A 23096-nucleotide genomic window follows, 5' to 3' on the forward strand; every position below is an offset into this window, starting at 1 on the left:
TTCCCATTGCCTTTAATCAAAAATTTCTTAGGATCTCATTTTGCCTAAGACTGAACTAGGCTATGTTTATTTTTCTTCATCAAATTTTTACCAAATAGTTTTTGAATGCTAATTTTAAACAACTACAAAACCCAGCTTAATCGGGGCGCCTGGGTGGCTCAACAACCGAGTGTCTGCCTTTGGCTCAGGTCTTGATCCCAGAGTCCTCGGATCTAGCCCTGCATCAAGCTCCCAGCTCCACAGGAAGCCTGCTTCTCCCTCTCCCACTCCCCCTGCTTGTGTTCCTGTTCTCACTGTATCCCTCTCTGTCAAATAAATAAAATCTTAAAAAAAAAAAAAACAATCTAGGAAACAGTGTTGGAACAAAATTTTAAAACCCCAAGACCTTGAGTAGAATTAATGTCCCATTTACTTTTTCTCATTATTATAACTATTTTCTTACACATTTTTGTCTTTTTCACCTTTGCAACCATTCACCTTTTTTGCCTTCATTGTTTTCATTGATTTATAAGTTCCTTTATTCCTGTTTTTCATGGTACTTGTATTTTGACATAGTTACTGCTATACATGAATTTTTAAGCCAATTCCAATAAAAATACTGAATTACTCAAAAAATGATAAATGCTTTGATTGATGGACAATTATGGGGAATACAGACTTTAAAATTTTTAAATTGGCATATAGTACCCAAAATAATATATTCAACTTCCTGCAAATACTTTTTCTTTCAGGCAGTTACAGGCCACGAAGAATGTGTAGATGCATTACTTCAACATGGTGCTAAGTGCTTATTTCGAGATAGCAGGGGCCGGACACCTATACACTTGTCAGCTGCCTGTGGACATATTGGTGTTCTCGGAGCCCTTTTGCAGTCAGCAGCATCTGTGGATGCAAATCCAGCCATAGCAGACAATCATGGATATACAGCACTTCACTGGGCCTGCTACAATGGTTGAGTATACAGATACAAATCTACATTAAATGCCTGTTAATGTATCAAGCAGAGACAACAAACTGTAACACATTCTGATATTCATGAATATTTAATAGGCAACTATAAGATCAGTAGGAAGCATAAAAATGCTGTACTACATAGTTGTAAGCTTACTCCTATCACTTGTCATGGTAAAGCCAAGGCACTAGTTTGTCAAAGATCTTTTGAAATAAACTATCATTAGGTTTGAAATTTTTCTTAGATCTTTGCTTCAACAGCTATTTTGCATTTTTAACATACTTTTATAATATTTACAATGTCTTTTATATAGTATGTTTGTAGTTTGATTATGTTCTTTTACTTTCTAAACGTACTTATATTAGGGGAAAAAAGACAGCAAAAAATGAAAATGTATCACATTCTAAACTGAAATCTGTGTATGTTTTCTGAGCACATTGCAAGATAGATCCTTCTATCAACAGTAACATGTATGCTCAGCATTTTAAGGGAATAAAATCTTAGCAGATCACAGAACTAGAAACTTAGAAACTTTTATGGTTAAGTTAACTTTGCTGCATGATTAGAACATCGGGCTCCCTGCTCAGCTGGAAGCCTGCTTCTCCCTCTCCCACTCCCCTTGCTTGTGTTCCCTCTCTCCCTGTGTCTCTCTCTGTCAAATAAATAAATAAAATCTTAAAAAAAAAAAAAAAGAACACTGACCTTTGGCTTCCTAGAAGCTCACAGCCAGTCAGCTCACTAACTGTGACTCAGAGAAGTATAAAGCGATGTTTAAGGTATATATGTTCAAAGTGGAGTTTGGCTTATGAAATGTCACTAAGATAATTTAACTGATGAGGCATGTTGAGAGATAATGATTTTTTTCCTTGTGTAGGGCCACAGATTTGATCATGTTAGAAAATGCTAGGGTACATTATGTACATTGTAAACATCAACTCTGTCAAAAGTTTGGGCTTGGGACTTTAGCCAGGGATGTGAGGGGGGTTTTTAATTTGTTTTGAATTTCATTGTAGCATTTAGATTGCTGTTAGTTGTGAGAGATACCTGAAAAACTCGTTCACAATTCTAATAACTTTCCCTCAAAATACTAAGAAAATATAAATTGCCTCTTGATAAAAATATTGACTTGCTTAAAAAAATCAGTATCTGTTCTAAAATCCAGCTGACTGCCTTACCAGAGAGTTGAGGTTTCTGCCTTTCTGTAATGTGTTGCTTCATGGTTCTTTTACTGAAGCCATGTTGACAGATAATCTTGAGTTACAGTGAAAGGGGAGAAACCTGAATCTTGCAAAATCATAGTTTAATTAAATGTTTTCGTAAGTATTTTCTAGAGGCAGTATTTCAATTTTCTTATTAATCCTTGTGCCAGAATTGACAGTTTTAATCTTTTGCTAGGAGAAAGTTTTGGTCTCTTCTTGAGGATTGTTCTGTGATTACTATTGGGCATCTGTTATCTCTTGAGTACCATTTTGATGGTACCATCAAAACTTGACTAGTTAAATGTATTGCTAATTCACAAGCTTAGTTTAGTCCGTTTCATTTTTACTACCTCAGATCCTAAGCCAGAACAGTTTTGAAGATTAAAACCTTTGGATTTCAACTTCTTTTTTTTTTTCTTTTCTACTCAGTAAAGTTGGTATTTAATGAATATAGTGAAATGGCCAAAGATCAGTCCTGAATTTAAAAAGATAACTATATTTTGCCATTGGAATTTTATTTGTTTTTATAATGTAACCTGACATTTTACAAGTAGAACAAAAACCAAAACCATCTACTATTGTAGGGAAACACCTACAGATGTGAGTTTTATTTAAGAAATGAAACTAGGTTTTTGGGGGTTTCTTTGTTTTAGTTTTTAGAGAGGGGTAGGGAAGAGCAGAGAGAGAGGGAGAGAGAGAATCTTAAGCAGGCTCCACACACTGATCTCAGAGCCACTGTGGGGCTCTATCTCACAACCCTGAGATCATGACCTGAGCTGAAATCAAGAGTCGGATGCTTAACTGACTGAGCCACCCAGGCACCCCAAGAAATGAAACTGTTTTGAAGCAGACTTTTATTGCTTGATTCTTTTTTTTTTTAATGTATCAGTGAGAATTAACCATTGGAAAAAATCACACAGTAAGCTATCTTTCCTCAGGCAGAGCATTCACTTGTAAATAAATTGCTGTTTTAACTGCCCTTTGGAGAGTTGCTATCTGTTATAACATTTCTTATCAGGTCTTTATGGAGAACACTGTTTCCCAAAAGTGAATTCCTACTCTGTTACTGCTAAATTTAGATTTTCTAAGCACGTTGTGTACGAGAGACAAAACAGACAAAATTTTGCATGAACTACATGCCTGGTTACCATTTAAAGATCATAGCAGATGTGTCTAATTTCCAGACTGTAGCAAATTTGTGCAGATTCTGAATTGAGCTGAAAGGAATTAGATGTGTGTTGGCTATATGCAATAAGAGACTATACCAGCAGTCTAAAATTAATACCATATTTATAGTCGAAAGTCTATTTTATAATTTGGCATTCTGAGAGTAGAATATGTAAAATGGTTTTACTTCCACTAGTAAATTATTGTATGGCTAAAAACAAAATTGGAAGCACTCTAACAAACCAGAAGACAACCTTTCTTTCAAAATTAAAATGAAATGATGACAAAGCATTAGAAAAGAACTGGTTATACATACTACATTTTAAAGTCCAGATTTTCAGTTTGTGTAATTATTCAATCACAGAACTTAGTACTTATCCCTTTGTTTCTTTTAAAAATGGATAAAATTTTTTTGAAACTCTTAAGTGTTCTCATAATATTCCTCTGAAACATGAAGAGACCATTTGTATCATCCTTTCATAAACTAGGATGCAAAGTGATGAGTTTTCAGTTTGATATGATTGCTAGAGGTAATCAGTAGCCCAGAACTCTCTTTTTGCAGTATGCAGTCTGCTCAGTAGTTCTCAAATCTTTCAGTCTCGAGATCTGGGAGTTAGAGCTGGTCAATATTTACTACATTGGAAATGAGAACTGAGAAATTTAAGGATATTTATTAATTTACTTTAAAATAATGAATCCATTAAATATTAATATAAATAACTTTTATAAAAATAACTTCTTTTCAAAACAAAAAATTTTCGTGAGAAGGGTGGCAAATTTCTTTACTGGCTAGTTTAAGAGAAGACTAGTTTGCAGTAGCACCCCAAGGTTCCCCAGACTCACACCTTGAGAACTATTCTAGGAAGATAGGAAACTCTTAAATCTATACTGGCCAACTTTCCATGGCTACTTCTTGGTAATGAGTTGACATTTGGAGAGAGGAGATTAAAGCAAGTCTTTTCAAACCTCAGCACTATTGCCATTTTGGCAAAAATTCTTTGTTGTGAGGGACTGCCGTGTGGATTGAAGGTGTTGAGCAGCTTCCCTAGCCTCTACCCACTAAATGAGAGTAGCACCCTCCTACCCCATGCCCAGTTGTGATGAGCAAAAATTTCTCCAGACATGGCTAAATGTCTCCTGAAAAGCAAAATTGCTCCAGTTGGGAACCACTGGTTTAGAGAAAATAACTAACATAAGATGAAACAATTATAGGTTTCCTAAAACATAACTTTCTTTTCCTGGTAAAAACAATTATAGGATAAAGATTAAGTTGAGCTATTATTTGCGAATATTAGAGTAATTAAAAAGAAATCTAGCATCACTTTGTTAGCCACATATTAAGCCATAGAAATAAAGAGCCTGTGTAAGAATCTTATTTATTCCTAAAGCAGGTTCCAAATGACTAATGAAATAAATGATGGAGCATTTCATTTGCAGCAGTTAATATAGCAATTTGAGTGATTTAACTAAAATCCTGGCTTTGAAAATTAGGTAAAGAAAATCTGAGGTTTGGGTTTTTCCGTCTTCAAAAACTGTGGGCCTAGGAACCTGACTGGCTCAGTCTGTTGAGCGACTCTTGATTTCGACTCAGGTCATGGTCTCTGGGCTGTGGGATTGGCTCCGTGTCTGACTCTGCACTCAGTCCAGGATCTGCTTGAGGTTCTTGCTCCCCCTCTCCCTCTGCTCCTCCCCCCACTCACATGCGCACATGTGTGCACTCTCTCTCAAATAAATAAAATCTTTAAAAATAAATAAATAAAAACTGTGGGCCTGGTACCTATCAGTAATCTATACTTGTCCTTCAACCCAGCAATATCATTTCTAGGAAATTATCCTACAAAAATACTTGTTAAAAAAAAAAAGTACCAGAGAGTGCTTGGGTGGCTCAGTGGGTTAAGTGTCTGCCTTCAGCTCAGGTCATGATCCATCAGGCTCAGAGCCGGGAGTCTGCCTCTCCCCCTGGTTCCCCCCGTCACTCGCGCAGGTGCACAAAAATAAATAAAATCTAAAAAGTTTTAAATAAAGTACTGGAATATTTCATTACAGCAGGTTTGTTATTTTAACAGAAGCAAACTAGCAGCACCTCAAAATACATAGTTAGAAATTAAAATCATTTATAATACACTTTAATGCTGTGAAGTTTTTCCAAAGATTCAAGAATAAGATTTCTATATATGCTATTATGGAAGGATGTATACAATTTATTAAGTGAAAAGCAAGTTGCAGAATTAAAAATTTGCATAAAAATTTTAAAAGGACGTAGTACATGTTTATGTGCATGCAGTTGTATATGCCTAGAAATTTCCTGAAACTATTAAGGTAATAGTGGTTACGGTCTAGAAAGTAGAACTGGAGATGGTGGTGGGGACAGGGACATGTACTTTTTCCTTCTAGACACTACTGTAGTATTTGAGATTTTATCATTAGCTCATTACTAAAATCAGAACATATTTACATTTTTGAAGCTATATAAATATGTTAATTTTAAAGTTATATTATGCTATGTAAATAAGACTTTTTTAAAAATGACTGAATATATCTAACTGGTCATCATGAAAAAGATGAACGAGAGTAAATTTTTTCCCCACAAAACAAATATCTGTTGTGTCAGTAATAAACTGCTATAATTACAAGAAGCTTCTGAATTTCAGGTCTTGAGGTTGTACTTTGGATTTTAAAACTCCTAGAAATATGATGTTTAATGTATTCAGTGAACTCAGTTAACTTTTAATCCATGTAAAGTTTTTTCTTATTTGTGTTAGGGATATGTGGGTGTATTTGGGCACTTCATTATCTTTTTTGGATTTTAATATCTGATTCTCATTTACTTATTTAGGTCATGAGACATGTGTAGAACTTCTTTTAGAACAGGAAGTTTTCCAGAAAATGGAAGGAAATGCTTTCAGTCCTTTGCATTGTGCTGTGTAAGTAAAGGCAGATGAATCAGATTTCGTTTGACTATTTAAGAAATACACCATTGCTGTGAGAGTGATCACTTTGTTATCTTACACAGGATAAATGACAACGAAGGTGCTGCTGAAATGTTAATTGATACTTTAGGTGCCAGCATCGTGAACGCCACAGATTCAAAAGGAAGGTAGGAATTCAACTTTGTAGAAAATAGCCTGACTTGCAATAGGAAAAAAAAATTTAACTACTAGACTAGTGTGGAAGAATTAACAGAGAAGCCATTATTGAGTAAAAGTTGATTTTTATATTTGGAAGTACAAATTATTATAAAGTGTTAATATTTATAATACATTATAAATTTTGTGTAATATTAATATTTATATATAATAGTATTAATATTTATATATAATTATATAATTCTCATTATAAAAGGCTTTTTTATTATGATTTTTAGCAGTCTTCCTCTTTAGAACTTGTAAAATGTAAAATTCCCCCCCTTTTTAAAGGCATTTTTGTTACCCAAGGATTATTGTTAATAAAGTTAAAAGTTTTCTAAATATAAATAAAGGCTGGAGGAGAGTCCACCAGTTGTATTAGGTGGCAGTGTTGGATCAGGATTTATTTATTCTAAAATTTCCTTAATGATACAATTTTTTTTAGCAATTTTATGTTATACTAGTTTAATTAAGGGCCTTTTATATTACCAGAAATACAAATTACTCTGGCAAAAATTAGTAAGCTCCATTAAGCCTATTTGTATCAGGCAGTGATTTTATAGCCTAATAGGTAAACCCTTGAAAATTGCTTGTCATAAATTCAGGAATAATTTTTTCTAGAGTATAAGACAAACAGATTTAGTGAAGTCTTCCCATTTCTTTGTATTATAGAACCCCTCTCCATGCGGCCGCCTTCACAGACCACGTAGAGTGTTTACAGCTGCTGCTCAGCCATAATGCTCAAGTCAATTCTATAGACTCTTCTGGGAAAACACCTCTCATGATGGCCGCAGAAAATGGACAGACAAATACAGTTGGTAAAGACACTGGTTAAAGCTTGTATTATTCTAATGCTATAATGCTATATTGCTTATGTGTGTTTAACTTATGGAAAACTAAGATCCCAAGCCTTCTGACTCTGTCAGATTTGCCACAGTTAACTCCCCACTCCCGAGATTTAAAACCTTTAACCCACTTTCAGGGCGCCTGGGTGTCTCAGTCATTAGAGTCTGCCTTCAGCTCGGGTCATGATCCCAGGATCCTGGGATCGAGCCCCCCATCGGGCTCCCTGCTCCATGGGAAGCCTGCTTCTCCCTCTCTCACTCCCCCTGCTTGTGTTCCCTCTCTCGCTGTGTCTCCCTCTATCAAATAAATAAATAAGATCTTTTTTTTTTTAATAAATAAATATAACCTTTAACCCACTTTCAACCTGCATTTTTATCTAGGGCCACAGTGTTTTCATTTGCCCTTGCTGATTAAACGGTCTTACTATATCGGGGCACCTGGGTGGCTCGGTTAAGCGACTGCCTTCGGCTCAGGTCATGATCCTGGAGTCCCTGGATCGAGTCCCGTATTGGGCTCCCTGCTCGGCAGGGAGTCTGCTTCTCCCTCTGACCCTCTTCCCTCTCGTGCTCTCTCTCATTCTCTCTCTCTCAAATAAATAAATAAAATCTTTAAAAAAAAAAAAAAAAAGGTCTTACTATAACAGGGCAGTGTAAGATAGCGGGTAAGACCCTGGCTCTGGAGTTAGATGGACTGCATAGGAGTCCTAGATCTACCAATTAAGTGACCTTATGACTCAATTTTTTTCATTTTTAAAGTTGAGAAAATTAACAGTGCCTACTTTGTAGGATTATTGTGAGAGTATGAATCCAGAGTGCTTAAAGCAGTATTTGAAATTTAGTAAGCTCTCACAGCATAAATGTTAGTTGCCATTGTGTCTGTGACTTACAGGATAATGTGATGATATAGTGTGTACATTTTAGGCTACAGGATTTTTCTTAAACTTTCACTAGAGGGATATTGTTGCTTTGTATCTTTATTTCTATACAGTGAGTTTATTAGTAATCTAAGATATGTGTTCATAAATATAAGACTTGATGCCATTTTTCCTCCCAGAGATGCTGGTTAGCAGTGCTAGTGCAGATCTGACTTTACAAGATAACAGTAAAAACACCGCCCTCCATTTGGCTTGCAGCAAGGTAGGTACACATTTTAAGGATATGTTTTCATTGTTTATTTCAACAGTGGCATTTTTCCCAAACTTAGGGAAGCTTTCCTACTTCACCAAAGTGAACAGAGCTAGAGATTGAACCTCTTTACTGATCACTGGCATCAGATTTCTTGAGGGGGGAAAAAAATACTGCCCTTTTAGGCACCATGATATATGAAAGTCTCCAGTGGGCCAAGTAAGTTTTGGAGTGTTAGCCTAAATGTAATTACTGTCTTCCTTTAATCTCCAGTCTTAAATATTCCTGTCTTCTCCCCTAACCTATTCCACCAACATATTTGGACCAATATTTGAGGCATTATTAGCCAAAAAAAAAAATCATGGCATATATATGGTGATGTATATATTGTATGAACAAGAGTTGAGGTTTATTGAGTTTATATATTTATCTTTAATGATATCTAAGTTTTTAAGAGTTATTTGCCATAATTTTAGGGTCATGAAACTAGTGCCTTGTTAATACTGGAAAAGATAACAGATAGAAACCTCATCAACGCAACCAATGCAGCCTTGCAAACGTGAGTATTTTCATGTCTGGTGTAAACCTTGTGACCTATAATTATAAAAATGATTAATAGGTTCTTTTTCTAACATGGGACCATTGGAATCAGTCTCAGTCACAGAAGCAGTTAATAAGTAAAGAACAGTTTTTATAATTTTTATAATTGTGACAAAACTCATTTTTAAAGTCATTACAATTAAAAGGCTTATTATTTAAAAAGGTTTTGTACTGAAACTTCATTATTGAAAATACTGTGTTTTTTCTTGATCCAACCCATAATTTTATATAGGAAAGTAATACTATTCTGTATGTTTTATGGAAATCAACTGGAACAATATGTTACTTGACCCCAGCAATAAATGAGGTAAAAAGCTTGACATGTGTCTGTAAACTAGAGAGATTCAGAAAGAATCGAGTTCTTAATGTGAGCAACCATCTTTCAAGTGACCGCTTAGATCTTAGATTGAAGTCTCCAATTTTTCTCTCCCAATTTCCATTTGCTGTTCTACTTTGAGTCTTGGTTTATATATATTTTTAATACTGGTTCCTATTCACGTTTCAATCAGATCTCTTGAGGGTCCAAAAACTAGTCATAGAACCTGTAAGTTATTTTCAAAGCCTATTAAAATTTGTGCTATTGAATTAATGGATTTTATTGTATATTCTATTATATGTATTTGCCCACCTCATTCTTAAAACAACTTAAGAATGCAGTTTAGTTAGTAAAATCTTCTTAAACATTGAGTCTTAGACTCAGTACCTTTGTTTGAAACAAACAGAAGGTATTGATTAAGGTGGATTGCTGGCAGGGGGACAATGCTATGTTTATGCACATTGCAGGGTTTGGCAGTGCACTCTGCACATTGATTTTGTTGTCCCCCATTCCCATCTATATTGCTGTTAGGACTGGGTGCCTCAGTTTTGTATTTCTGGGTCATCACAACTTAGCAAAAATGCCCTTCAACAACCAGGATTGAGAGAGAGAGAGGAAGTGTGTGTGTGTGTGTGTGTGTGTGTGTGTGTGTGTGTGTGTGTGTGTGTGTGTGTGTGTGTGTGTGTGTGTGTGTGTGTGTGTGTGTGTGTGTGTGTGTGTGTGTGTGTGTGTGTGTGTGTGTGTGTGTGTGTGTGTGTGTGTGTGTGTGTGTGTGTACACTCAGGGCCATGTACCTCTCTGTGTGTACATATGTAATATTTTCCCCCCCAGACCTCTGCATGTTGCTGCCCGAAATGGGCTGACAATGGTGGTTCAAGAACTTTTGGGGAAAGGAGCAAGTGTGCTTGCAGTAGATGAAAATGGTAAGTAGTTCTGTATTTTCTTTCATTAACCTATATTTTACTAGAAGCTTTTATCTTTCGATCCATATTTGAAGTGAAGTAAATGTGGATGTTTTGCATGGTTGAAGAGGAGAGCGGAAATTAATACTGAATAGTACTTTGTGGCAAAGGGAATAAGAGCAAGAAAAATAAGAAAAGTCTATATAACAGATGAACTTCCGAATTTCACTAACTTTGGTTTAGTGTTACCACCTTCTGTCCATCTTAGTATTCAAAGAATTTGTTCTGTCAGCAAATACTTATCAAGGCCCTTAAGAGCCAGGTTCTTATCTAAAGTTAATCTTCCCACTATTCATGATCCTATCCCCTTATGCCTACTTGAGACTGTCACTTAGCAGTTCTTCACTGTGTCCTATAATATGGACTTTTTTGTAGGACTCGTCCTAGATTATTCCCATGTGTATATAAACATTATTTTCCTCATCTTAAAAAATCATATTAAGAGTGGTTGGCTCAGTTGGCTTAAGCGTCTGCCGTTGGTTGGCTCAGTTGGTTAAGCGTCTGCCGTTGGCTCAGGTCATGATCTCGGGGTCCTGGGATTGAGCTCCCTGCTCAGTGGGGAGTCTGCTTCTCCCTCTGCCTCTCCCCCTCCTGCTCGTGCTTTCTCTCTCTCTCTCAAATAAATGAACTCCTAAAAAAAAAAAAAAATCTTCCATTAATCTAACTATTCCTGAAACTACTGCCATATTTCTTTCTTCCCCTTTGCAGCACAATTACTCGTGTTGGCTGTCTTGCTGTGCCCAGTTCTTCCCCTCTTTCATTCTCTCCTGAGGGCCCCCCAGTCATATCTTTGCCCCCACCATACTGCTACACTGTCCTCAAGATCACCAGTGATCTCCACAATATTGAGTCAGTTCTTAGTTCTCATTATACCTGACCTATCAGAATTTAGCACAATTGATTATTCCTTTTTCTTTTTTTTAATAGGAATAAGGGTTTTAATATAGAATTTAAAATATATAGGAATAAGGGAGTAACTAGGGATGTGAAGGTTGCAGTCTGCCATAGCAAGTGTCCAATATTTCCCCAAATAATCTCCATATTTTCCTTTATGCTGCACTCTTGTTACATGGATAAATAGGTACAGATCACTTTAGGTTGGGGTAAGAGGGAGAGTCATTTGATTTGATTACAGTATCCTTTTGTAGGTGAACTCAGTCTGCCTTCATTCACAAATACCTGCTTCCTTCAATTGATAACTGGGTTAGGGTTTGTAACTTGCTGTTTTGATGGTTGGATTCAGTAACCAAATTCACTGGAACTGAAATTTGTTTTTTATTTTATAATTTTTTTAACTGAGACATAATTAACATGCAACATTAGGTTAATTTCAGGTATATACTTTTTTCTTTGTTAAACTTTTTTTACTTGGCTTTTAGGACTTCACACTTTTTTGGTTTTCACCCTTTGTTACTAGTTATTCTTTCTCAGTTTCTTTTGTAAAGTTTCTCCCTAACTTCTTAATATTGGAGGGCTCTAGGACTCAGTCCTTGGGTCTTTTTGCTTCCCCTGTCTATATCCAGTCCTTTGGTTCTTTGATACTACCTACATGCTGAGAATTTCTGGATTTATATCTCCAGCCCAGACCTCTCACAATCTCTATAGAGATGTGATCCATTTGCAGATCCAGCTCCCTAACTGATAGTACTGTATGGATATCTAATAAACAGCTCAAACCTAACCTTTCCAGAACTGAACTGACTCCCTCTCCTTTCCCAGCCAACCCTTTTCTCCCCACAGCCTCCTGATCTCAGTTGATGACAATTCCCATCCTTGTAATTGCTCAGGACAAAAACCTGGGGTTATCCTTGACTCCTCTTTCTCACACCCAGGGTACAATCCTTCATACACTACTGACCCACCTCCAGAGTATATCCAAAATGGTTCCACTTTTTCTATTCTTACCACGCTGGCCTGGATCCTTTTAAAATATGTGACAAGATACTACTACTCATTTGAATCTCACTTGACTTACGGTGATTGTCAAGGCCCTGCATGATTGGTCCGCTGCCCTATTTCCTCTCTCACTCTCTTCTCTCCATTCTGCAATGCCAGCCCCTACACACCAGGGATCTATGTGCATTGTGATCTTTGTTCTGGCTGTTTTCTCTGCCTGGAACACTCTGTCCTCCAGCAAGTCTTTGAGTAAATCCCTTAACTGTTTCAAATCTTTACTCAAGTTTTAATCTTAGTGAAGCCTGTCCTAACCCAATTTATACTGTAACCTGCTACAGACCTCTACCACAGCATTCTCAGTCCTTGTCATCCTGGTCTTTCCGCCTTTTTTTTTTTTTTTTTTTTTTACATAAAGCTTATCTTCTAATATATTGTGTATAATTTAATTTTTTATTATGTCGATTATGTGTCTCCTCCACTAGAATGAATATAAGCTCCACGGGGACAGGGAGTCTATATCAGTTGCATTCAGTGTTATATTCTAAGTGCTTAGGAGAGTCCCTGGACATAATGAGTGGTTATTTGTTGGGTGAGTAGTTGTGCCAAGCACTGTGCTCAGTTCTGAAAATAGGATGTAGAATAAGACCAGCTTCTTTAAATGGAGAGGAGTGTAAACAGGCTGTTACAATGCACTGAAAGTGGTTCATATGGAGTTAACTTAAAATGCTATGAGAACATGTAAGAGAGTGTTCAAACTCTTTCTTGCAGGATCAGGGAAGGCATCCCAAAAAAGTGACCTGTAAGCCAAAATCCAAAGGACAAGTAAAAACGTGGGGCAAGAGCTTTCTAAGCAGAGAGTGGCATATTTAGAGATAAAAGGACACTGTAAATATCGGAGTTGTGCCAGAATCTCTTAGATCAAGTGGCAAAAAGGATCTGTGCACGAGGAAGTTAGCAGTTAGTCTGAAGGAGAGCAATATTAGAATGGGAAAACAAATTAACATTTACAAGTGAGAGGAAGTGGTAACCAGAATTATGGTAGAGGCACTGGAGATGAAAAGATGTAAATGTTTCTAGAGATCTTATGAAGGGAAACATTGGGACTTTGTGAGGGAAGAAGTCTTGTCCCACCTGGCTTGGAGAGCTCTTTGGATGGATGGAACATCCATTGTTTAAGACCGGAATGTAGGAGGAAGAGCTAGATTCATTTGGGGGCAGGAGAAGATTTCAGTGGAAACTCCCAAGTGGATAATGAGACATATAGATCTAGAGACCAAAAGCAAAATCTAGGTTGGACATAAAGATTTGGGAATCATAAGTATGTGTAGTCATGAAATCCAAAGAAGTGAATGATTATCACCTATAAGTTCAGACTCACAGAGCTTTAAAAGAAATTTTCATTATCAGTAAATTACATTTCTGGAAATACAGCTACTATATATGGATTAAAAAGAGCAGCCTAAAATGCTAACCTTATATGTTTGGCCACATTATGAGACTGAATCATTAGCTAATATTCAAATCTTTGTTGATCATTTTCAATATTTTATATATTTTTTTCCTTATAAATAAACGGAAGGGATAATATAACAGATGACAATGAAAGTCATCTGTGACCACCTGGGTATCTTCTAACACACTTTGCAATGTGAAATAGTAATCAAGGCCCAAAGTTGACAGGTCATAGCTATGCCTTTCCATGGATTTTCTGGAGGAAGCAAAATATTTTATACTTGCATGGGATAGATTAGACCCTCGTCCTCAGGCTGTTTGCTTCTCTTACTTTTCTCTTTAGCTAACCATATCAACTTCATGCATAGGAGAGGAGCCTGCTTTTTATCATATTCCAATTACACAACACTCCTGAGATGCTCTTCTCCCCCTACCCTTACTCTCATCCAAGGTATCATGGCCTGCCTGAGGGGTTTACAGTCCAGCAGGCACCCTCAGACTTTCAGAAGAGTTCTTGAAAGAAGTGTGGGCATTGAAGCACTCCCCTACTCGTTTTGAGTAAACAAGGTTTAATTAAAAAATGCACACCCTTCAGTCACTCCTGTCAAGTTTGCAGGGGCATCAGCTGTTTCCTTTGACCCTTAAAAAGGGGGGGATTTATAAAGGGGAAAAAATATTTCTTCTTTCTCAAGGCTAATATAGCATGGATAAAAGAAAAAAATTATATATATATATATATAGGAGAACAGGAAACAGCCAAATGTCCAGTAGTTAGAATGGATAACTAAACCATGATATAATCACAGTAATGTAATGTATAACAATGAAAACAAACTGACTGTAGTTATGTACAACAACATGGATAAATCTCACAGACATAATATTAAGGAAAAGAAGCCAGATACAAAATAATACTTACTATATGTATGATTCCATTTATATTCAGTTCAAAAAAAGTCAAAACTAAACTATAGCATTTATGAATATAACTAGAAAGAAAAGCCAGAACCATGATTACCACGTAAGTCAAGATAGTGGTTACCTTTGTGGAAGAGAAAAGGGGTGGTGATTAGTAAGGGACATGTGGGGCTCCTGGTATGCTGGTAATATTCTCTTTCTTAATCTGGATAGTGGTTACATAAATGTTTATTTTTTGATATATCATTTAGCTATTTAAAAAATTATAAAATATAAATTAAAAATAAAATACATAAATAAAAAATTATAAAATATATACAATTGACCCATGAACAACACAGGTTTGAACTACATAGGTCATTTAATACATAGATTTTTTACAGTACTATAAAAATGTATTTTCTCTTTCTTATGACTTTCTTTTCTCTAGCTTACTTTATTATAAAAATACAGTTTATAATACATATAATATACAAAATATGTTAATTTTATGTTATTGGTAAGGCTTCCAGTTGACAGTAGGCTATTAATAGTTAAGTTTTTGGGAGTCAAAAGTTGTACACAGATTTTCAACTATGCAGGGGTTCGTGTCCCTAGCCTTCCCCCTGCCCCCACATTGTCCAAGGGTCAACTGTACATATATGAGTGTGAAAGCTAAAGCATTTGTATATATAGTAATAGGGAAAACTGTCCAGATGTGCAACAGAAAATGAAGCTGTAAATTAAAACTTTAAGACATTTGCTGCTAGAGTTCCATATGGGATAATCTAAACTTGGCATCATATGGTGTGCTCTCACCATCTTCTCTCTCACTTCATCTTGAAGACAGGGTCTTGTTCCAGTCAGGGTACCAAATGTTAACTTACTCAGTTTGTTGATACTTTGTGGTGCCTTAAGTCTTCTAAAGAAGGGAAGAGTTGAAAAGCAAACATTGGTTTAGACTTAGGAGTTTTTAAAATTTACCTGTTTATCTCCTGTTTATCTTCAGTGTTCTGTGTCCCTAAGAGAAAAGTTGATCAACCACCAAGTGTCATTCCATTCATTCAGTACACATCTTTGAACACCTGCTCAATGCCTCATTCGTGAATCTGTACACATTGAGATTTCTCAGCATGTAAGCACTAAATATAACTACAAATTAATAACATTCTTCCACCACTCTGAAGGAAGCTTGATCAGTCTGAGGATTTTTGTTTGTTTTAATTCTAGCTCAATATCTTCTATGAATTTAGGTGGGTAGGGATAAATTTTGAGATCTTGGAGAAATCATCCATCTCTGGGCCTGAGTTTTCTCTTCTGTAACAGTATACATATACATACACATATATACACACACACACACATACACACACACACACACACGTGTGTGTGTGTGTGTGTGGCCTCCTCCCACCCTAAATTTCTAGGACTTTACTCTTTTCTGCTGATTGGAAATTTCTGAATCATTCTGTTAAACCAGTTTATTATAAGCCAAGTAATTTAAACTGTCTAAAACTGAAGGCCATTAGGCTTATTTCCTTATCTCAGGATGTATTTAATTATTTAAATTTTATCTTTAATTCTAGGCTATACCCCAGCTTTGGCCTGTGCTCCCAATAAGGATGTGGCTGATTGCCTAGCTCTCATTTTGGCCACCATGATGCCTGTCTCATCCAGTAGCCCTTTATCATCCCTGACTTTCAATGCCATTAACCGTTACACCAACACCTCAAAAACAGTCAGCTTTGAAGCCTTGCCCATCATGAGGAATGAACCTAGCTCCTACTGCAGTTTCAACAACATTGGCGGGGAACAGGAATACTTATACACCGACGTGGACGAGCTCAATGACTCTGATTCCGAGACCTACTAAGAGGCTGAGCCAGAGGTCTGAGTGAGGAGTTCTGACACTAACGCTTCAGATTGTGCTTTTTCAGGAAAAAGGCACTTTATTATTCACGTACAAATTCAACCTAAGAGGAAAGATCGCAGAGTGAGCAAATATGAGAAATGTGATGACTTTAGGAAGAAGAGTTTTAAAGGCAAGTTTTGCAAAAGGAACTTCTAGAATCTTGAAATAGACTTGACCAGAGGAAAACACTTTTATGTCAAATTACTTTGTGGAATTGTTTGATTTGGTTTTGCAGTGCCAGGAATAATTTGGGACACTGTGCACCCTAATCTGCTTAAACAAGCAACACTATTGTAAAAGAAGAGATAAGGACACTAGATTTAAATTTTACCAGTAAAACTACAACTAAATTTAAGGGCAATAAAAGTTTGGTACAGTAGGCATTATGTGCACAGCAAATTGCCAAAGGACCAAGTAACTTAAAAGTTTTTTAATAGAATGCCATTTTGTGGAAACCAGAATAGGTGAAATGAGACATTATCTAAACCAAACTTTAATATTTCTGAAAATGAAGCTGAGATTTGGTTTTAAATGTTGATTTTTTTTTAAAGAAAACATCTGAAAGCCTTCGAATACTGTATTAAACCATGAGAGAAAGCAGATGTATTTTTACATTTTTTTCTTTTACATAAAAATTTAAAAATTCCAACTTTTATAATATTAGAATTTAAAACCAGCTGGCTGAGTGCAGTCGGGGTGAAAATACTTGTGATGTAGACATGAGATAGATTGGGGTTGGGCCGTCGTTGCCATTTTGAATGGTTTAGGTTTAAAATTGAACTATTTTTGTTTGAAAATGTAAAGAATTTCCTAGAAGAAGAAAATTTCATGGAATCAAAATATAGATTATTTTCACCCTATTGCAGCTAAGTGGTCCTGGGGAGTGGAGTTTTTGACCTCACTACTTTGGATGGTACACCTTCATCACTTATGTTACTTTTGTGCCTCCACAATGGACTGGGGGTTTTTGTTTTCACTGTTTAGTGAATACTCAAAAAGAAAAAAAAAATGCCTTGTTATTGATAGGTTAACATCATCGGGTCTCTTGGAAGGCATTTCTATATTGGGTCCTGTTCAGATTTAAACATGCTACTACTTGGGGAAAGAAGCAATTGCCTGCCGAATTGGAAGACTGCCTTTCAAATAACAGAGAGAGAAAGGCTGTTTAGGCTTTTAAATAACAATTTGTATGGTTCTGCTTTTACTGTAACTGTCATTTTCCCAGCAAGAATGATTTCACGTATGTAGGGGGTCTTACAGATCTGGGTAAAGTTCCATAAATTTTCACAAAATGATACCCATTTTCATTTTATCCTTTTTGTATTGTGAAACTGGAAACTTTATGACATTGTAAATTTCAGCTGGTTTTTCTGAATATAAAGTGTGAAAACACAGAACAGTATTTTGATCTATTTGATAATTTTGTGGGGTTTTTGAAGAATTAATGAGCATGTACATAGAAATAGTGACTGCTTGAATACTGTATTTACTTGCACTCTTTCAGTACATCAAGATTCCTGTATATTTTAGAGTATAATAAAACACAGATGTGAGTTGTATTTAATGAATAATGTATTTGTATCTGTGCATATTACCTAAAAATCTATAAAGTTTCTAGGGCATTGACTACTAGATTTTAAGCATTTTTTTCTAAAATATTTACAGAAATTATAAATGTAATCCGCCATCTTTTCTTTATAATATAAAGGAGTCATAATGGACCCTTCCTAAATTATTAGTGGTAGGAAGGTGAATTTGCATTTTAAAGACAGTGGACTACATTTTCTATTGTACCTTTTGAAAAGAAAAAAGAGGATTCTAAAAGTATACATATGTGTGCTTTCTCTTTCCTTTTAGGAATTCTCTTCTGAATTCCCTGAGGGAATTTTCTAGAATCTCAGAATTGAAAGAGACCTGAGGTTCATCCAGTCTAACCTCTTAACAAATGCAGGAGTCCCTTCTACAAGGGTGATCTTTCCACCTTAAACACTTCCAGTGATTCTACCTCACCAAGCAGTCCATTCAGTTGTTGAGCAGCTCTAACTGTTAGAAAGGTCTTCCTTAGATGGAGTTGAAGCCTCCCTCCCGGTAACTTCTGTCTTTGGGCCTGGGTCTGTCCTCCAAGAGAACGCGAGAACGTTGGAAGGATGAATCTCACGCCCTCTGCCGTGTCTTCTCTTTTACAGGCTGTTTGACTTACCTGCTGAAGTGATTCCCAGAAGGACTCGTTAAACATAGATTTACCCATCTAATGAAATCCAAGGTGTAGCTATAAAGTAACAAGCTGTTTTTAACTTATCCTCACACATGCCAGAACTTAGATCTTGCATCACTTTATGTAAATGATGCTATTACTGAAAATATTTGTGAGGTGGTTCTTTCAATCGCTTGCCCACTAGGAAATCTGTTTCATTGCTTTGTGATCGCATTTTGTGATAGTCTATCCCCAGCTTGATCAGCCACTTCCTTTGGTCTGCACCTAATGAGGGGAAATCCCAAACTACTGGTCCAAATACTATTTGAGCAGCCCTAGTATTGTTGGAGTATGTACATGGACAACTTCAGTGAATGAACACAGCAGCACAGTAAGTTCCCTTATAGTTACACCTTGTATGTCAAAAGCATTCAGGCCCTGCTCTGTAGTGGTTTTTATACTCAAACAGAACAGAAAAGCCTGTTTGCTTTCTTAACTTCTGCATGAACGATGACATCTGAAATATCTGATGTGTATTATAGTAATACCAGCTTCTGCTCTAGAACTACTTTGGGGGAAATGGTGGTAATAGCAAATGACTTCCTTTAACAAGACACTCAACTCAAACAGTGCCATTTAGTTCAGGAGGTCTAAATAGCTGTCAATTTGGGGTTTAATTTGGCTTATATTGGACCTTTTAAATGAAATAAAATTTTTTAATGCAATAAATCAAGTGTCTTTCTTTTTTACATGCAAACTTCTTTATCTTTTAATGTCTAATTAGTATTCCAACTAGTTTCTAACCTTTCTTGAAAAACTTGATGGCTTCTCAATAAAAAACTGTTTCAGAATTTAGATGAACCTAAATGGGCTTCTCAAATATATTCATTCAACAAATTGCTTGCCTGCCATATACTTGAGGGTGGGAATGGGCAGAAAGTGAGCCTAGAAATTGTGGTGTCCTCTAGAAATTATAGTCTCATGGAAAGACATATACTTGAAAATAGTATAAAACTGTAATTGAGGTAGAGATGAACTGCTAAGGAAGGTCGGAGAAAGATGACTTTGGAAAAGAAGATCAGAGGCTTCCTGGGAGAGATGACATTTAGGCTGGACATTGAGGAACAACTATGCTTTGAGCAGGTGGAGAAGAGGCCAATGCTATCCTAGGTGAAAAGAACAAAATCAGTAGTTTGTAAAATGGGTTGGTGGAAGAGAGGTTGGAATAGGTGTCAGCACTTAGCATTCAGAGTACAAAAAGACAAAAGAGCTAATTATACACATGTACAGAGATGAGATAACAAAAGTGAGAACAAAAAGATACAAATAGGTGACCAGAGGAGCAGGCAAAGAGGACTTTAATAACCTTGCTCAAAATCTTCTGCTGGTAATAATAACTCAAAATGCCTGTAAGTGTTTATAAGTACTGGGTGAGGTTATAAGTAATTGAAATACATCTCTTAATCCACACAACTATCCTGTGAGGTAGGTACTATTAATAGTACCATTTAACAGAGGAGGAATGAGTCAGAAAGGTGAAATAACTTGCCCAAGATCACCTGGCCAATAATTCATGAAGCCTAGATTTAAATCCAGACAGTCATTTCTGTAGTCCTTGCTCTTAACCACCTAATGACCTCTAACATGCTTTCTGGTCCTTGTTGAAATTGGTGATTTTGAAGTTCGACCACATGCTTTACAACTAAACTATGTTAAGTTCCTTTCAGTTTTATTCTAAGTCACTAATTTTAGAAGAAATGTAAATGTGACCGCAACAGAAGTTAATTGAACATCTGCTAATTACCAGAAAGTGTGCTAGATTCTGGACCTATAGCACTGAAGGAAGAGGTAACAAGATTTGCCCTTAGGATGAGTCTAAGAGAAAGATGTGTTACTTAGGTTTCAGTTGCTATTGCTGCCCCAAATCTCAACTTAATCATTCTCACTCATGCTTTTGCAGGTTGGCTGACAGGCTTGGTTGGGTGACTGCTTCAAGCCGGAGATCTGGCTGGGCTTGACTACTTGCCATGAGTCGAGCTTGGGTCTACTCCATCCGTGTTCCTCTTCAGACTTCGACTAGACTGCAGAAGTTCTCCAGAAGTTCTCCATGATGATGACAAAAGCACAAGAAGGCAAGCCTGATCACACAAACACAGTTTATGCTTCTGCATACATCACATCTGCTAATACTCCTCTGGCTAGAGCAAATCATTTGGCCAAGCCCAACCTCAATTGGATAGTTGGCCGAGCCCGCCCCCCCCAAAATGGGAAGTTGGTTCATTTCTGGTACCCAAAATAACAGCAGTGCTGTGAGTAACATTGTTTGAGACCTAGTAGAAATAATCAAAATGCATTTTTTACTTGATGATCTGCTTTTGAGCCCTTATGTATGCCACAAAGATGGCAGGACCTAGCATGCATGAGAGAAAAGTTGCTTGTGGTTCTGATACTCATTTTAAGAAATGCCAAAATCCAAGAAAATGTGAAAGAATTAAAGGGATAGGGGCTTCTGGAGAAGAGCTTTGTCTTTATCCACCTTAGGAGGCAATAAATGTGTGGGAGCGTGGGGGGAAAGGCCATCAATTGCCTGCAGTTAGGCGACTAATAGGAATAGACACTGTAAGTGGTCAAATAGCTTTTACCAGCTGATATCAGTGAAAATGGCAGAGAAAAGAACTTCTGAGTCTCCATAAGAACAGTGACCTTTGTGGCGTTTTAACTTGCTCTAGTGGCATTCCTCATTCCAGCTCTGCAGTAGCCTTGACACCACATTCCTGGTGCAGCTTAGAAGTCACAAGAGAGAACAAAACAAAGCTAGAGCTCTTTCAAAGCCTCATTCCCAAAGACTTGCCATCATTTGACCTATCTGATGGTTCCCCGGAATGCCTCACTTCCAAGGCTGTTTACAGTTGAGCTAACTCAGAGTGGACCCAGTATGAAAAGTATTCTCCCTGGGGAGGTATTTGTTGAAACAATTATAGGCAAAAGTTTTAATGTTGTACTTGGTTTAGGTGATCAGTAAGAGCTGAGGCAAGCAATAGACTAACCAGAGTTTAAAAGGAAAAGCTTGGGGGAATCAATACCCATAGGAGCTTTGTAAAGCTCTGGCATAGTTCTAGGAATCTAGAATGCCATGTGCACACAGCTGTGGCCACCTGTGGAAGACCTGAGACCACCCTATGCTCTCACCTATGGCTAATTTTGAGGCTCTGCACAAACAAGAAGTGAAAGCCAATTTTCAACTGCCAGGCTGAGGTTTGAAGGCATGCCTTAATACGCATACACACAGCCCCTTGGCAAAAACTAGGAGATTTTTTTGTTGTTGTTACAGGTGTTTTAGGAAATCTCTGATCATTAACTGGCTGCTAAGCTGAGTAAAAATTTCACTGGCCACACATAAGGTATACAGACTTTATAGAATTCTTTCAGAAAACTCTAAACAACTATAACAAGTAGCAATAACAACAAATCTTGGGGAAGGAGATAAATCTGATTTCCAGAATTGCTGTGTTATTTAAAATGTCCAATTTTCAACAAAAGATTATGATATGCAAAAAAGCAATGGATGGCCCATACACAGGAACAGCAATCAGAAACTGTCCTTGAAGGACACTGGACTTAGTAGACAAAGAACTTAAATTATGTTCAAGGAGCTGAAGGAAACCATGTCTAAAATATTAAATGAAAATATTTTTTAAATGCATCACCAATTAGAGAATATCAAATAATAGAGAAATTAGATTTTAGGGGCACCTGGGTGGCTCAGTTGGTTGAGCGACCGACTGTTAGTTTCAGCTCAGGTCGTGGTCCCTGAGTTGTGGGATCAAGTCTGCTTGGGATTCTTTCCCCCACCCTCTCCCTTCTCCACTCCTTCCCCCACTTGCACACGTACACTCACTCACTCTCTCTCTCTCTCTAGAATAAATAAATGGATAAAATCTTTTTTTTTCAAGATTTTATTTATGTATTTGACAGAGTGAAACACAGCGAGAGAGGGAACATAAGCAGGGGGAGTGGGAGAGGGAGAAGCAGGCTTCCTGCAGAGCAGGGAGCCCAGTGTGGGGCTCCATCCCAGGACCCTGGGATCATGACCTGAGCCAAAGGTAGACGCTTAATAACTGAGACACCCAGGCGCCCCTGGATAAAGTCTTTTTAAAAAAAATTATATTTTAGGGGCACCTGGGTGGCTCAGATGGTTAAGTGTCCACCTTTGGCTCTGGTCATCCCAGGGTCCTGGGATCAAGCCCTGCATCAGGCTCCCTGCTCAGTGGGGAGCCTGCTTCTCCCTCTCCTTCTACTGCTCCCCTTGCTTGTGCTCTCTAGCTCTGTCAAATAAATAAAATCTTAGAAATATATGTATTTTAAAAAGCAAATGGAAATTCTGGATTTGGAAAAATACAATAGCTGAAATAGAGGGCCTCAGTATTAGATTTGAGTAGGCAAAAGAAAGAATC

General features: G+C 37.0%; 1 protein-coding gene across 8 annotated transcripts in view; it reads left to right on the forward strand.

Moving 5' to 3' along the window:
• ANKRD28 (ankyrin repeat domain 28) overlaps nucleotides 1-19375 on the forward strand; it is a 194321-nt gene extending 174946 nt beyond the window's left edge. For 7 of the 8 annotated variants that reach the window (XM_027583599.2, XM_027583594.2, XM_027583597.2 and 4 more), the window contains 8 exons: nucleotides 732-951; nucleotides 6155-6242; nucleotides 6332-6415; nucleotides 7116-7261; nucleotides 8343-8425; nucleotides 8890-8972; nucleotides 10161-10252; nucleotides 16123-19375. In XM_027583599.2, the coding sequence (XP_027439400.1) occupies nucleotides 732-951; nucleotides 6155-6242; nucleotides 6332-6415; nucleotides 7116-7261; nucleotides 8343-8425; nucleotides 8890-8972; nucleotides 10161-10252; nucleotides 16123-16409 (1083 nt within the window). In that variant the 3' untranslated portion in view covers nucleotides 16410-19375. The remainder of the gene's footprint in view (nucleotides 1-731; nucleotides 952-6154; nucleotides 6243-6331; nucleotides 6416-7115; nucleotides 7262-8342; nucleotides 8426-8889; nucleotides 8973-10160; nucleotides 10253-16122) is intronic. The other variant, XM_027583593.2, reaches the window with a different exon arrangement.
• The last annotated feature ends 3721 nt before the right edge of the window (nucleotides 19376-23096 follow it).

Source organism: Zalophus californianus, chromosome 1 (genome assembly GCF_009762305.2).
Source record: "Zalophus californianus isolate mZalCal1 chromosome 1, mZalCal1.pri.v2, whole genome shotgun sequence".
NCBI classification, from domain to species: Eukaryota; Metazoa; Chordata; class Mammalia; order Carnivora; family Otariidae; genus Zalophus; species Zalophus californianus.